Raw genomic sequence first — 17,347 nt, forward strand, 5'->3', positions numbered from 1 at the left:
AGGAAGGAAGTCGACCGAGCTCGATTGCTCCTCGACATTGACGTAGATATCTGTGTGACCTGTGACCTTTTTGGGGGTCGTCTGTGAATGTGACTTTCAGTGACATTAGATGGCGACTGCTTATTAATTTACGTCAATTAGAAGCAACTGAAAACATTTATTCATTTTACTTTTTCATTTCTACTTTGTCCGCCCGCTGATCTAATCAAGCTGGGGGTCCAAATAACCCCCGACCCCGCTTTAACCCCCTGCTCACCCCACCACCCCTAATTGATATTCATTGTCTTGTCTAGATTCTGTTTTTTTTTCTGTTTTTTTTTAGCAGATAGGTTTTTTTTTTGTCTTCTTTTGCTTGGGGATCATAAATCTTTAATTTGATTGAGGCCCTCGCTGCGATGAGGGTTTTGTTTAAGGCGGATTCAATTTATTTCTCTTACATTCAATTAAAATGTTTTCTATTTTTCCATTTGCCATTTGGTTAATAAATTATCAAAAGCACTCGCAGACTCGCCGACTTGCCGACAGCTTCATTCTAGCTGCTGAGTTCTCGAGTGAATGTAACAATTTCGTATACATTTCGAACATTAATTATAATTATAAGGCATCAAATTGCCGTGCTGCCAAACTATTTACCTGTGCTAAATCAAAAGTCAAATATCCAAATCTGTGTCGAAAAAGTTTTCCAAGGGGGGGTGGTAGGGAAGGGGTGGGTCACAACCCAGTGACAAAGTTTTTGTGGGCTTTTAGACAGTTTGTTAAAAACCATGCTGGCCACGTAGAATTCGCATATTGTTGGGCAACACGCGCCTATTAATTAGCCAAAAGTCAGTCGCACTAAATGGGGCACACAAAAACACGCTAACGAACTATTTTTCGGTTTGGATCGCTGGATGGTGGATGGTGGATGCTGGCTGCTGGCCCTGCTTTTTCCAAAATTATATAAGCCGCCTAATTAAGGGCGTGGCAATCTGGGCTGCATTTAAATGCTGGCAATTTTCGGCTATTTAAACAGCACAAAAATACAAAATTAAAGGGGGGCAATAAGTGGGGGAAAACGTGTGGATGAAAAGAGAATTTTACAAATTTTTTTTGATTTGTGGCCAGTTGTTGTTTGTTGCCAGTTGTTGTTGCCACACAGTTGTGTGTACTTGTTGTCCGGTGCCGGTCACCAACTGTAGCCGATTCTATCGCTGGCATAGCCGCCCCAACGCCCGCATTTTTATGCCACAGTGAATTCATTTTAAGTGGAATTATTTGGTTTTGCTTTTCAGATGCTTCATTTAAAATAAGGAGCTACTTATCAATCGAATTTATATTTATTAATATTCTGCGTGAATATACCATAATATTTATGAGCTTAGTTCCTTATCCCAGCCATCGAGTCTCCACTGTAGTTGTCATCCGTGCCTGTGGTCAAGAGGAAGTGGGTGGGGCTGTGAACTGCGGACTGCGGGGTGGTGGGTGATGGGTGGTCGGCGGTGGGCGGCGGTCTGTTCGACGCCATTGACCACGAAAATTGCTCATGCATGGCCAAAAAAGGCGGACGCCGGAGCGGTGGGAAAATGGGGGCGTGGCTCTGTGGCGGTTGTGGATCGAGTGCGTGCGCTTTTCGTGTTAATAATAATTGACATTATCGTTGCTATTTGTTGCTGGTCGATGCAGTTGTTTTGGTTTTTATTGTTGCCGTTGCCGCTGCTGTTGTTGTTGCTGTTGTTGCTATTTGTTGTTGTTGTTGCTGTTGCTATTGTCACTGTTTTGCTCTATTTATGGTACCCCGAATTTTGTGTTGTTCCTCTCTGTGTGTGTTTTCGGCCTTTGTTTGGGTATTTGTCCACAAACATTCTAATCAAAGTTTATTAATTCACAAATTGCTACACTTAACTAGTGCGATGGCGTTGTTTGTGGAGAGCAAGATGTGGAAAATATATGGTAATAGAGACAGTAAATATGGAAATTCACGAGGGTTTTCGGAAAATGATTTAATTACTTTTGAAAGTAGCGGGTATTTGAAATTTATTGTTTTGTCTTTTATTTTATGCATGCTAGAACAATTTTGAAATGTTTTTAACCATACAATATACATATGTATGTATGTATGTACCCATACTTTCATCAATTTTTTTTCCATGAAATTATGCACATTTTCATCTGAACTTTGCCACCGTTAAAATGGAAATATTTTTATTGTTTCGAAAGCCATTATAATCAATAGGCAACTCCTACCCCTACACCCTCCCCTTCCCAACGACCGACCGCAAATAATAAGTGGGAATTTTTCATCATGCAGCGCCGTAATATTCATTAAAATTATTTTCTTTTTTTATTTTTGCGCTGTCACTTAATTTTCTTGTTTTTGCCATTTTCATTTTGCCATTTCTCTGTGCCATTTCCATGCCGATTTTGTTGATTTGACGACAATTTGCATGCAACAATTTATTGTTGACGGTCAATTGTCAGTCGAAGTTGAATGTCAATCAATGTTGACAATGTCGCCATGGACGGTGGGTGGTTTTCGTTTTTTTTTTTTGTGTGTTTCAAAGGGGTCTGAGTCGCCGACTGACGTAATCAAATTGTAAAATGGCACAAAATAAAGGGACTCGAAAAAGCCGATTGAAAAAAAGGCGAAACTCAATTATTTGAGATGCGTCGTCACCTTGAATAATTGAATCAACATTTTCGACAACTTCCCGTCTCTTTCTATCTACCACCCCCGTCCCCCCAAGAAGGGGGTGTGGCAAGGGGGGTTGGACAATTGGACAATTGAATTACGAATGTCGAGTATCGAGCATCGAAGTCGAATGTCAGTGGCGATTGAATATAGGGGGCAAAATGGAAATGCAATTAAAATCAAAGATGTCCCAGTGCCAAACTGTAGATAGAGATGGCTGCAAAAAGATAGAAAGAGAGAGAGAGAGAGTGCCAGACAGACGAAACTCTATTAGCCTGGCTTTCCTAATGGAAATTTGATTGAGTAACAATGGCAAGACGGGTTTATGGATGTCAGCGGATTTATGGCATTAATAAAGTACTTTTCTGAAAGCGAAATTTAAGTGCTGTACTTAAATGTCACTTTGTCTAAATAATGGACCTTAATGATAGATAACTGAAATTAAACATTTAAGAGCTGTAAAACATTGTTACCTTGCTAACACCAAAATTCCTTATTAAAAACTTAATTTAAGCCATTGATTTATGAGATGCAAAATTTGTAAAATTTAAATACTAATGATCTGCACCGATCGATTAGCTAAAAATGCTATTAAAAAATCTCTCTTTCAACTTTAATTGACCCGCTGGAACAGTCCATTTATCATGCGAAAATCGCGCTGATTTAGTCATGTGAACTACTTAACCATTCGGAAACGAATTAATTTGCCATAACTAAACTTTTTCGCCGGCCATAAAACAATTTCGGGATTTTGTTCTCTTTTATGGTTATGCTGATTTCACCATGCTTATTGTTTTTCAAATACTAAAGTACTTGCATTAAATGCTCATTAAATATGAAAAAAGCAATTTTCAGCCGACAAAGAAAATAATCTGGACGCTTTTTCGAAATAAAGTAAATATTATATGCAAATGATCGGATAAGATAAGAAGATAAGATGGTGAAACGTTGAATAAAGTTCAGTGTTTGGATATTGCTATCTCTCTCGCCTGTATGCTCCCCCTCTCTTTCTTCGGCAAGCAGAGTGTGTGGGTTTTGCGAGTGCAAATATTTGAGTGTCGCCTATTTGTCAATTTTCTCATGCTTTTCGTTTACGTATCAATGACCTAAGGCGGCGACCACATGCAGATGGGGCGAAAGAGACGGCAACACTGGTGAGCGAAAGAGACAGCCAGATGTGGGAAATGGGCAATGGGCAATGGCAACGGCAGCTGCTCATTCATTGACTTTACGGTCGTCTATTTGCTTAGTTTCGGAAATTGGAAGTTTTCGGGGTGCCAAGAATTCCCAGAGGACAAAAAATAGTAAAAAAAAGATGTGAGCTTTTGTCGGTTGTAATTCCATTAAGTCCTTTAAAATTCTTTTGTCTGCTTCTTTGCCTGAATATGAGTACCGCTGAGAATATATTTCAATATTTCCAACTACTTTAAAAACACTCTCAAAAAGTATTCTCAGTTGGTTTTTGTCCATTTCCCCATAATTCATAAACATTCATTGCATTTTTAATAATTTACTATTTCCGCTGTTAAAGCACTGAAAAGAACGTTGAACAGGAAATGTAATTATTTACATGAATTCCTAATTGTTTATTAAACGTTAAGCTCTTTAAATTCCATTTAATAACAGTGGAGCAAATGTGCTAATTAGCTGATCGAAACTGAAAATCTCGGAGGATTTCAACATTTTTCACAGCATAACCATAAACCGCAAAAATTCACGAATTTTAATGTATTGATATAAGCAATACGAATGGGTTTTGAAAACCCTTTAACCCCACAGTGCCGGAATATTTCATGCATAAAATGCCTTTCGGGCTTCGGCTTTTAATTGCAATTTCATGTAGCCGTTGCGTTGTTGCGGCTCTTGTATTTCTATGTTTGGCACACAAATATTTACCCCACTCAAAGGCCACTGGCGAGCAGCAAATAATAATTATAAAATTAACAACAATGGCAAATACTGTGAATTATTTTTAATAATAAATGCCAATAATCAACGCAATTAACAAATTCATCGAGCTCAATTGGACAAAGTCAACGACATTGCACAATGCACCAGCGCAATGGGGCAAAATCACAATAATAATCTTGGCCATTTTATATGCCACCTCATTCCAGTGAATGTGTGTCTCTTCTTAATTGTTAAAATTAAAATATATTTAGTTCGTTTGTTTATAAATGAAATACTTGACATACTTTGATTTTAAAGCGCATGAAACCTACTCAAATTTAAAATGTTCCAATTCCAAAACGCCGATAAGGAACTTTTCAAGTTGACCTACGGCGCCAATTTTTCTGCTCAACTTGGAGTGTAGTTCAAGTGCAATAAATACGCCCTCCCGCCTACCCCTCCGCTCAAGTGGGCGGGGCAAGTGGGCGTATGGTGGTTGATGGATGCTTGGAAAAATGGCGGATGGCAGGATGGCAGGATGTAGCCGAAACCCCAACAAAACGAAACGAAACGAAACGAGAGGAAGCGATGGAAAACGGAGGCCCAGTGCGGTTGCAAGGCATTGAAACCAATTAACGAACAATCAACCCGGGCAACCGCAAAATCCAAATTGTTCAGCGTTACGAGTGACTCGGGGGTTTGAGAGTTCAGTTTCAGTTAATAATGTGTACATATATATGTATAGTATGTATATGGATACATATGGTGGTCGGATGTATAGTAAATCAAGTTGGGGGCGAAACGCAGCTGACCAGATTTACAGACGTGTGTGTGCACAACAGCATGCAAAAACCAATTTCAAATGGCGACTTTTTCAGGGGGAAAGGGAAATTAAGTGCATTTGCACTTATTGCCATACAGTGGGGATCCTGTAAAGCAAATCACTTCAAACTCTTTTCTTCCCTTCTAAAGAAAAACAAATTGTTGCTTTGGGATAGCAAAGCAGCTTGATCACAAGATAAATATTAAGAAAATCTGCTATTGAAGAGTACTTTGAAAGTCGATGCAACCTGAGTGCGAAGTTTAACCTATTTAAATCTCAGTGGATAAAAATTGAACATGATTGCTGTATTCATTTTCCTTTCTGTCTTTGCTGGCTCACAATTTTTTCCTACCATAATTTGCCGCAATTTTAGTGAAAACATGCAACAAATAAATACAATAAACATTTTAATTAAACTACAACAATAATCAGCAGCAGGTAAACGAGACACTGGGTAAAATGAAAATAAAAAAATTAAAATGAAAATGAAAATAAAAAAAAAACGATGCACACGCACGCACATTTAATAAATCATTTTCCATTTAACTGGCAAATCAAATTATATTTAAATATGCTCAAATTGAGCAAACACAGCCGGCGGATAATTTACCGAGTATTTCGCATTCGAGATAGTAATATCCACAGAGAGTTGAAATAAACATAAACAAATCCGCAGACAAACAAAGCTAATCAACAGAAGTTTTCTGCGTCCTGTGTGTGAAATCAATCAAATTAGCATGCAAATTGGAATGCCTGCAAGGAAAATGACGAGCGAAGCATTTGTCTTTCTTCTTTTCAACTGCCAACTAAAATACTCTATAATACATTTTTGGGGAATTTCTTATTTCATATTGTATATATTTCACATCATATTGCGACCGGTCAAATCATTACACACATGTAATCGAATTCATTGTGCAGTGAATTTAATTATTAATATCAATACTCACCGAATACCGTTTTCATTTTGTTAGTTAATTGGGAAACATATCTGGGTAATTGAAACATGAAGCCCACACAATTGTAATTTAATATATTTGGTGTGAATTTGTTAATTAAACTAAGCCCAAATGTTTATTACATGGCTAGCTATTAAATTATTAAATTATATTGTACTTAATAAAATGCTTTGCAAAAATTGAATAAAGCTATTTTGATGGTTGTAATTGTATGAAAACTAATTGGAGTATTGCGATTTTTGGCCATGCAGCTGCATATCTTTTGGATGCGAACTAAAACTCCACATATACATATTTAAATACCTGCAATATATTTAGTCAACTTGGTGTGACCGATAAAAATAAGTCTGTAATCAGAGCCGTAAAAATTAAAGTCTTTAAATATCTAGCCGAAAAAAAAGTGGCAGACGAAAACGGGCAAACAAACGTTAATGCAAAAAAACGAAAAAAATTACAAAAATGTATGAATGAACCGAAACAATGTGGGTGAAAGAAAGAGAGAGGTTTAGTGGTGGGAGGGAGACAGAGAGTTACCAGCACTTGGCGGTCATTGTTCCAATTTCTAACCATTTTTTATTTTGTTTATTTCGTGTGTGTGTGTGAGTTGAGTGTTGTGGGGATTTTATTCCTTCTTCTTTTACGTTTTCCAAGTGTTGTTGTTAATTTGTTTGGCTGTGGCGCGCATTTTTCACACACTACTAAACAGGGGGAAAATGGAAAATTCACCCCCTCCCCACACACACCCCGTCCATCACGCAACCATCCTTGTCTTGTGACTCTGGTTTTGTGCATTAAAGCCTGCAGCTACCAAATCTACCACAATTTAAGCATTTTGTATTCGTGCCCGTGGCTCACATGTCAGGTTGACCGCCCAGCAAAAATAGCAGGAAAACAAGCCAGCAACAACATTGAGCAAATGTTGGTAGTGGAAAAACCGGAAAAACAAAAACCCAAGCAAAGGCAAAAGGGGACAGACAGACAACAAGTGGGGGATTTGGAAAAGGGCAATGATATTTAATCTTGACACAAAGCTGCCGGCAAGAGAATTCAATTCCAGTTCGCAGCTAAATTTATTGAAGTTTTTAATTCCTTAAGGTGCTGGAATATTTAGAAATGGTGCAGATGTAAGTTGTTTATTTCCAAGTGAGAAAAACGAGCTACTTCTACCATTGTTTTTGCCAAAATGTACATATGTACATATATGTATGTATGTTATGTAGCAGAAACGTGTGGGTAAATTACTATTTTGCCGACAAAACACAACTTTGAACTTCAAAACCAAAACAACCGCTGACAGTTTTGAGTGATTTGGCGGTTCAACCAACTAGTCGTATGCGTGATATGCATATGACACATTCAATTTGCAATGCTGCCCAATGCAGATACAAATCATAATTAGACGAGTGTAACCAAGTCACTACAACCACATGATCCGTCGCTAATAAGGCTGTTTAGCTTGGCGTTATACCTAGTTTTCAATGTAATAATCAAAATCACATTTTGTCAGCTGCAATCGCTGTGAAAAGTACAATGTGATTACTTACTACATATTTGAATTTTAGTACGTGATTTAAACTATAGAACGGCTTTCCGGTTTAAGTTTCACAAACATATTCAAGAATGCCAAAAGCCCAAATCCTAACTAACTAACTTTATTAAAGCGGAAACAGGGCCTTTTCAGGGGCGGAAAACGATGGGGGGTGGCAACTCTGGTGGTGGTGGGCGATGCACAAAGGGAATATGCACTAGACAATATGCAATGTTAGTTTGCTGCTGTTACACCATTTTTTATTTCCCTGTTCCCGTCCAGCGATTAAAAGCACCACTACACCCAAACACCCAAAAACACACACCCATACACACAAACACACACACATACACGCGCGTACACCCACGCATGCATGCATTGCAAAATAGATAAAACGAAACACATACCCGTGCAGATAGAGAGAGACGGCTGGAGGGGGCGGGAAAGAGAGGGCGCGACTGACAGCTGCCGTCGGCTTAAATGGCGCTTACAGCAAACGCAAAAATTCGCGCCAAACAAAAACAAAATCCAGAGGATAGAAACAACAAGCAAAGAAAAATCAACAAAATCTAGAAAACATAAAACATAGGTAGACACGGATACGGGCGGCATTCAATACAGCAAACTTGTTTTCAACTAAATTCAAACTTAATATTCATGTGAATAAATTGGAAACATGTATTTGAAATTCCAGCACAAGGCTCGCGAATTCTTTAGCACTCTTTGCAAAATTATTATTTAGTATCTTTCTATTTTTTAAAGTGTTCCTTTTTGTTCCTGCCAACGAATGGCTGCTGTAGCTTTGGCAAATGGAATTAACGTTCGCATAATTGAGCGCACAAAATTGTAACTAATAAAACAGCAGAGTAAAAAAATACAACAAATTCAATTAAAGCCGCAGTGCCAAGAAGAAGCATATCCAAAATCTCTCCTCGCACACACACACACACACACACAGAGGCACACACACACATGCAGTCAAACAAACGCAGGCACACACGCACAAAGTGAGTGTGAAAATTAAATTTGCCATGCTATTAGCATTTGTCTACGCAGCGAGCGGGAAAGAGACAGCAGGCGGGCGGGGGGAAAGAGACGGGGCGAAGCGTGACTGATGCGAACAGAATGGTATATATCTATATAGTATACATACATATGTATGTATGTATATACACATGCCACATATATGGGGCTCTTTTTTTTTGTTGGGGCTTTCGGAGTTTGGGGGCACATTTTGATGGATAGTTGAAGACGATTCTCTTGTCAGACACGTGTTCGACTGCTTGCTAAGCAGTGTTAATGTGACACTTTGCGGGGGGTGCGGGGGAATGGCGAGGAATGGGTAAGAAGATTCAGGGGATTGGGGGGGAATTTTCAACTCTGATTCTTCGGCTTTCATCCGGTAAATTGCTAAATAATTCAGGGCCCCTCGTAAAAGTACGGGCTGCGGTCTCCACTTGGCACCTCCGCTTCTCCTTCTGCTGCTTCCTCGTGCACAGTGCGTTTTTATCCGCTCGAGTGACTTTTGTGGCCCACTGTTTGTGCAGTCAAATGTTTTATGAGCAATTGAACAGTTTAATTGACTTTAAATTGAGTTGCCTTCCACCGAAAATTCAAAGTCATGCTCACTACAAAGTCGATTTAATTGCTAGTTGCTTTTACCAAAAATGTTAAGACTGCCATTTTTTGGCACTACACTCGATGCCAGTTGCTTTTCGCTTAAATTTGATATTTTACTAAAGCTAAATATACATTGTTTGTACATTTCTAATATTTTTTAAAAAGTGTTTCTATTTAAAATATATACATAACATATACATAAATGCGTTGACCCACATTTTTGGCATCCTTTGCGCTGCAAAATCATTCATCTTTGTCGTCTCACATCGAATTTATCAAAGTCGTTGATAAAATAATTTGACCAATATTGCATATGAATGTGCATACAGCCATTGTGCACATATACATCTATACATATGTATGTATGTACACATGTATATATGTATGCATGTATGTACATATATGGCTCAAAGGAGTCAACGATCGGTGGTCATTCAACTTTGGGCTTTTCACACTTGCCCGCACTCTTCTTTCGATTTAAAGTGTCAATTTTTCGGGGTGCTTTCTGCCTTTTGCTTTTGGCTTTCTGATTTGATTTTCGTACGCTAATTCAATTAGATTTATGTGCACCATTTGACATGCTCTCCCCTCTCGCTCGCACGCCGGTCACGCCGTCTCGCTTGCTCCTATGCACTCTGTTTGCAGTCGTATGTTTATTTATTTCTGGACATGTCGCTAAATGGGTTTTCTTGTTTGTTCAAAATCAGATCATGGCCAATAAATCAACACTCAATTCGATTTCGTGTGAGTGGGTGCTGTGCGGTTGTCAAGCAAATTGATTTGTCCATTTCTTCGAGGGGTTAAGCTAATAGAAATGCCAATAGCAATACCGATACTAATACCAATACCAATACCAATATAAATATGGGAATAGATAGATAGAAATAGAAGAACCGGCCAGCAGGTTATGCAAATCACACAGGAAGGGGGCGGTTCGGGTTTTCCGTTCGCCAACTTAATAACCGAATCGCCTTAAAAGAAAAGCTAAAACCAAAACCAAAACCAAAAACCAGCCCAAGGAGTCACAGTCAAAGTCAAGAAAAACTTGTTTTTCCACCGCCAAACAGCGGAAATTGTCGGGTTATTATGGTTTATTTTTTTTCCCCCAACTCTTTTATTTTTGGTTCGCCTGCCTGTCTCTTAAGCTAAACCAAGTCAGAGACTCATAATTGATACGCAGAAAGAAAGGGGAAAAATGCAAGAGAGAGATAGACGGGTAGGGAGGTGTGTTCGCTGCGAACCAGTTGGAAAAGTGATAATGAATTCGAGGAAAACTGTGTCACGGAAAACCGAAGAAAATTCAACTGGAAAACTGAGAAAAATGCGACATTTTTATAAATGAAATCAATTAAAACCAACTTTTTTTATAGCCTTTGATGCAAAAGATAAAATATTTACTTTCGATTATAATTATTTTTAGAAACGATGAGCATTAAAACAAAATTCGTTTTTAAAAGGACAAAATGGCAATTTACTAATTTTAATCATTTTTTCATAAAATCAAGTATACGCCCTGTGGGCTTTGCAAACCCAAGTGAGCTGGTTACTCACCCTTTGCATTTAATCATCATTTATGATATATTCAGACGGATATTTTTTTTTTGTACATCTTGTACGATCCTCCACAATCAATTGAATTTCGGAAAATACTCAGTATTTGACACTTTGGCTTATTGAAATAATTGAATTTGAAACGAGATCGAATGTTCGATCGTCCGCTTGGATCGCAGTTGCAGTCGACCTTATAAAGTGGGTTGTGTGTTGTGGGTGGGGCTGGGAGGTGGGGTGGTGGATGCCGATGCTGATGCTGATTTAATTAGGCACTCGAATTGAGACTTTTGCTCATTTTCAGCACGTACTGAATGCAACGGCCAATGGCCAATGGCCAATGGAAAATGCAACTGGCTCGCATTGAGCCCGGTTATGACCGTTCGACTGAGCACAGTGGTTCAAGGTCCATTGGCGGCGGTGTAAATGGCAAACAAAAACCGGTGCTCTGTGTTTGCTTACATATTTTTTTAGATTTTTATTTAATTATACACTCTCCTTTCAATTTAAGTTGTGAGCTTAGCTACAAGCTTCTAAGTGAGTAATTTTTATTTGTTATATACTTTTTCCACTTTTGGCATACCTTCCACATAAAATCCCCTCTTTATTTAAGTCAATTTGACCCAGTATGCGGGAAGTCTCTGCAATTTTCTGCAACCTGGCGCTTTTGTCTGGAGCCCCATTGTCAATATGCCAGCTATTGGGTCTCCAGTCGGTGGTCTTCGGTCCTCGGTCTTCGGTCGTCGGTCTCCTGGAGTCTCTGGTCTCCGGTCCCTGGTCATTCACATTATCGTTGCATGTGCCGAGAGGTAACCCCGCATGGGTGTGTTCGTTCATCTTTATTTCTTGTGCGTGCAAAAATTCAACAATTGCAGAAATTGAAACTTTTGCCTCTTGCCGTTGTTGCCGTTGTTGCCACACACAGAAGCATTGAAAGAAAACTTTCAGACATGAAAATCGTAAAAATAAAATGAAATAAAATGAAATGTGCACACGTTTGTCTGTTTCTGTTTTCTGTTTTTCAGTTTTTCAGTTTTGCTGCTTTCTGTTTCTGTTGCTGTTTCAGTTTCTGTTTGAGTTGGAGTTTGTGCCCTGCAGACAGACGCTTAATATGCCAATGCACTTTTTCCGAGGGACGAAGTGCTTTTCCAGATCCGGATCCCATATATGTACCCATTTTCGCCCAACCCCTCCCCCCTCCCCCCCTGTGTGTTCTGACTCACATTTGTGTTTATTTAATCTTTCACCGGCAAAAATTGATATGCCCAAGTAATAAACAAACATCGCTGAGCAAAAGGAAAAACTATGGAAAATAACACAAATTGAAATTTATGTTTCAATATTTGTTTAATGTCTCAAGAAGCGGCTCCTTTGTAACAAGTGGCTGTTCGTGCTGCACAACTCAAATCGATTAAATTTTAAAGGGCACTCCGACGTTTGCTGCCTCAGCAGTAGGCGCAGCAGCCACAGAAGCCGCAGCCAAAAGTCAGAAAGTTAGGCGTCCCTCTCCATTTCCCCCCAGGTACTCACCCCTTTCCTCAAGCTCTTTCCATCTCAGAGCTGACTGCTGGTTGTAGCTCCTGGAATATAGCTAACTCAGGCAGTTCTTCCAGTAGGTCGAAATAACACTATTGATATCCTCTGCTGCCACATTTCACTGCACCAGTCACCCACAATTGGTATTAAAAAAAAACATCGAATAAGTGGTTTGCTTATGTAGGACTTTTGAGAAGCGCAGAGAAGGGCACATATGTTTTGGTATTATTTAGTATTAAGTATGTTCTAGTACTGAGTACTTAGTATTATTTAGTATTTACTATTTATTATTATTTAGTATTATTCATTATTTCCTTTTAATGTACCCTAATACTATCCAGCTATATAATTTTATAATTTCACATCGAATGCCAGCTAGAACCCGGCCAAGTGGCCAGGACTGTTGCTCCACTCGGCGTATACGTAATATGCGGCTGTCTGATCACTCATACGACCTGTCGCCCCACTTTGCTCGCTTCTAACAGATTTTGATTTAAAGATTGATTTGTAGTTACTTTATGCTTTATGAAATGGGTTTTGGTTTTGATTGAGGTAATATTTGCATCTAGATTGCAGAACTTTTTGTTTTCTCTTAGTTTATTTAATTAAGTTTGAAATTTCTTTTTGCATAAAATAGGAAGCTTATCTTTCAATAACCATTTCTTTAGCTCGGTAATCATATGATGTATTATCACGATGCCATTTTTATATTCGAAATATATTTTTATGCTTCTTGTTAAGCTCTCTTTTTTATCATTAATTTCGTATTATACTTGTACATATCAAGCATACGCCGTGTGGTGCTTTACGTGGAATATACTGCTTTTCGCTGACTCACTCTGAGCTGCTCTTTCAGTGAATTTCTGTTGCCTTGCCACATTTTATTTGGTTTTACTTGGTCGCCCTTCTGTTTGCTTGTTTATTTATTCTTTATATACATATATTTGTTGCCCCACTCTAGCCATATTTTTTTGTTTACTTTTTTATGTAATTTGCGCACAATTTGCAGTTCATTGTTTTTAATAGAGAGAGAGAGAGACAGAGTGGAAAAGGAAGAGTAACCGATGGGTGCCTCATCAGGACATGGGTTAACCCACTCCATCAGCAATTTTTTGCTGGCAGAACGGAGCACTTTAACCCATGTTGCCAACTACCCTACTTCCTTGTGCCCCTTTCTCCACATTTTTCCTCCTTTCTCTAGGGACTTTTCCGCCCAGAGTTTCATTCTTCGTCTCCTCATTTGTCTGTTGTTTATTTTTTCAGCCTCAAATGATTCTGTTTTATATATTTTACATACACATATATGTACATATATATATATACAGTGGCGAGCAAAAGTGAGTGCATGTTCATAACTCTCGACTTTCATCATCTATAAAAACAAAGCTAAAGCAGGTAATCCAATAATTTTTTTTATTTTTGTTTACCTATCCTATTTTTAACAAATAGGACAAAAAAAACCGTAACAATATGTATTCAGCGAAGACTTAGAAAATAAAAACCAAAAAAAGTCGCAAAAACTCACTTTTGCACGTTATAAGAAAATAAAGAAAAAATTAATTTTTAATATATTGTCCATAGAGCCTTATTATGAATTACTTGATTTACTCGAGATGGCATACTCTCTACCAAGTTTTCAATGACTTCCTTGGAAATTCGGTTCCATTCATCTTGTACACGCTCCCAAAGATTGGTCATGTTTGTTGGAGCTGAGTCGTACTGCCCGAGCCTTCGTTTCACGATTGACCAAAGATTTTCAATCGGATTGAGGTCAGAACTTTGTGCTGGCCACTTCATCAACTTGAAATTTTGTTCACCAATCCATTCCTTGACAATTTTCGCTGTGTGCTTCGGATCGCCGTCTTGTTGAAAAATAATATCTTCTTCCGAATACGCACAATTCTCCATAAGAATGGGAAGATGGGTTTGCAAAATATGCGGATAGTCCTCCTTTCGCATAATGCCATCTATTAAATGCAGGGGGCAGACTTGCCACCATGTGAAGCATCCTCAGACCATTATATTTCCGCCGCCATGTTCAACCGTTTGCTTCACATGGTGTCTTTGAATCCGTTCTCCGGGTCTACGCCAGCAGTATTGTTTACCATCTGACTGGAAACGGTTGAACTTGGACTTATCATACCAGACAACACGTTTCCAATCATCTGTGGTCCAATCTTTGTGATCTCTCGCAAATTTTAGACGCGCCTTAACATTTTTTTCGGATAATGCAGGTTTGTTTTTTTTAACAGCCGCTGCATATCCAATGTTGCGCAGCGCTCTTCTGGCAGTCCACTCGCTAACGTTTTTGTTTATGGCCAAAGATGCTTCTTTAGGTGTTAGCAGCCTATTTTTCCTCATTTGGGATATTCCTTAGTCGGGCATCTGAGTCCGATAATAATTTTTTGCGACCTTTCTGTTGCGATCTGGATGTCACATTTCGGCGTTTTTGAGCTGCAATCACTGCCGATTGGCTTATACCGAGCGAAAATTGTCAAGGAATGGATTGGTGAACAAAATTTCAAGTTGATGAAGTGGCCAGCACAAAGTCCTGACCTCAATCCGATTGAAAATCTTTGGTCAATCGTGAAACGAAGGCTCGGGCAGTACGACTCAGCTCCAACAAACATGACCAATCTTTGGGAGCGTGTACAAGATGAATGGAACCGAATTTCCAAGGAAGTCATTGAAAACTTGGTAGAGAGTATGCCATCTCGAGTAAATCAAGTAATTCATAATAAGGCTCTATGGACAATATATTAAAAATTAATTTTTTCTTTATTTTCTTATAACGTGCAAAAGTGAGTTTTTGCGACTTTTTTTGGTTTTTATTTTCTAAGTCTTCGCTGAATACATATTGTTACGGTTTTTTTTGTCCTATTTGTTAAAAATAGGATAGGTAAACAAAAATAAAAAAAATTATTGGATTACCTGCTTTAGTTTTGTTTTTATAGATGAAAGTCGAGAGTTATGAACATGCACTCACTTTTGCTCGCCACTGTACATGAAGAGTGTGTGCGTGGGAACAAGGACAAGTTGCGGCTTCTGCGGTGCAATTTCTCAGCTACTTTCTCAAATAATCATTTCAGTGCAATTTTTATATAATTTTCCATCCACTCTCTCGCTTTGCTAATCCACTGTTGACATGCAATTTGATTCAATTATCATGATTTTGTTTGAGTGTGTGCAGTCTCCTCCCCTCAGTTTTCTTTTCTTTTTTTTCTGTCGCAGTTTTTCCTCAGCAAATTTTTTGTTTGTGTTGTTTTTCTTCTTTCAAGAAGCGTGGGAAATTTAACAAGCTTTTGGCTGATTTTTCCCTATTTTTTTGCCTGTTGTGTGTGTAACTCATGCAATTATTCAATTTGTGGCCAGCCATTAGGGCAGCAGAACAGAAAGGAAAAAACGTTGGCAAAATTTGTAATTTTCCTTGGGATTCACTAATTAGTTTCGATTACCCAAGATATATGTAGAATTTGTTATTTTCCACCAAAATAAAAAAGGGGGTTCATTCCTAATTGGTTTTCACTGTAGCAAATGGATTTACAACTAAGCGATGCGTGAATACGAATTGAAAATCAAATTTTAATGCCTTTTTGTCGTTATTTTTTGAGCAATTAATTGTTTCACTCTTAATGATTATGCTCAATAGCTGTCTCGCTCATTATCTGCGCAGCCATCTCGCTCACGCACTCGTTTGTTTGTTTCATTAATTAATCATTGCTGACATCACGCATACGCAACGTCTGCTGCATATGCAACTTTTGTGCGGGGGAATTGCAAACACAAATGGCAAAAAAAAAAAAAAACAAAATCAAATTAAATCCAATGGCAAAGGAAATTGAACAATAAATAATCAAACTCTTTCACAGGCATTAAAAAATATATCATTCATTTAATTCTAAAAGCTTAATTTGTAAGGTATTTTAAAAGAAAAATAAATTATTGTTTTCTGTTATTTCTATTTTACTCTAATTTGTTGGTTGTAATTAAGTCAGAATAGTCTTAATAATAATATTTCGCATAAGATTGAAAACGCTGCTCCTATTATTCCTCTCTTTCTTTTGTAATATCCCCCTCTCCCTCTGGCCAAAAATTGCTTTGGCGTCGCATAATCGCCGCAGTGTTGCAACAAGAATAACAGCGAAAATCCCATTTCCCCATTTCCCCAGTAAAAGTAATTTCTATGCAAGGCCAACAACAGCAACCACAGCAAGTGCGAGCGAGACGGATGTGTGGCGAGGAAGCGAGATGGTGTGAGGTAGAGTGACAAAACGGCACTTTTGGGCGAGCATATTTATGATGTGTGCGAGTGAGTGAGAGGGCAGAAAAATCTTTTGCATGTGTATCAAATAACTTAAAGGGCAAAAACTGAAGCAAACACCCAGGAATCTAAATAGAAATCCGCAAAAAAATGCTTGGAAAAGAGAACGCAGAGATGGAAAAGATTAAAAGGGGTCAAAGGAGCCACAATGTTCATCAAAAGGGTGATTTTGTCTAATTGAAATTAAAATTGTGCAGCAACGAGTCATAAAGAATGCTGCTGGAACTAAAACTATTTGAATATTTCGCTGGGTTACTTGCTTACCAGTATTTGTAACTTGTTAGCTTTTATCTGAAATGCCTCTACGAAGTGGCATATCGCCTTAATACCATAATACCATAATACTTTGACCCAAGGAATCGATTTAGACTCAAAGAGCATAACTTTAACGTGCCAGGACACTTGAGATCGCTTGCTGTTTTCGACAAAATCCCGCAATCGCATTTCTTTGCAC

At 38.4% G+C, this 17,347-nt stretch overlaps 2 protein-coding genes across 4 annotated transcripts in view; both read left to right on the forward strand.

Annotated features, from left to right (window-relative positions):
- The window catches only part of LOC122623957 (low-density lipoprotein receptor-related protein 2), a 142,760-nt gene that overhangs the window by 41,554 nt on the left and 83,859 nt on the right, over positions 1-17,347 (forward strand). The window lies entirely within an intron of this gene.
- On the forward strand, positions 11,665-12,010 carry LOC122623960. Its single transcript, XM_043803365.1, is given in 2 exon segments — positions 11,665-11,792; positions 11,794-12,010. Coding segments are annotated over 2 exon segments (345 nt in total).

Source organism: Drosophila teissieri, chromosome X (assembly GCF_016746235.2).
Source record: "Drosophila teissieri strain GT53w chromosome X, Prin_Dtei_1.1, whole genome shotgun sequence".
Lineage (NCBI taxonomy): Eukaryota > Metazoa > Arthropoda > Insecta > Diptera > Drosophilidae > Drosophila > Drosophila teissieri.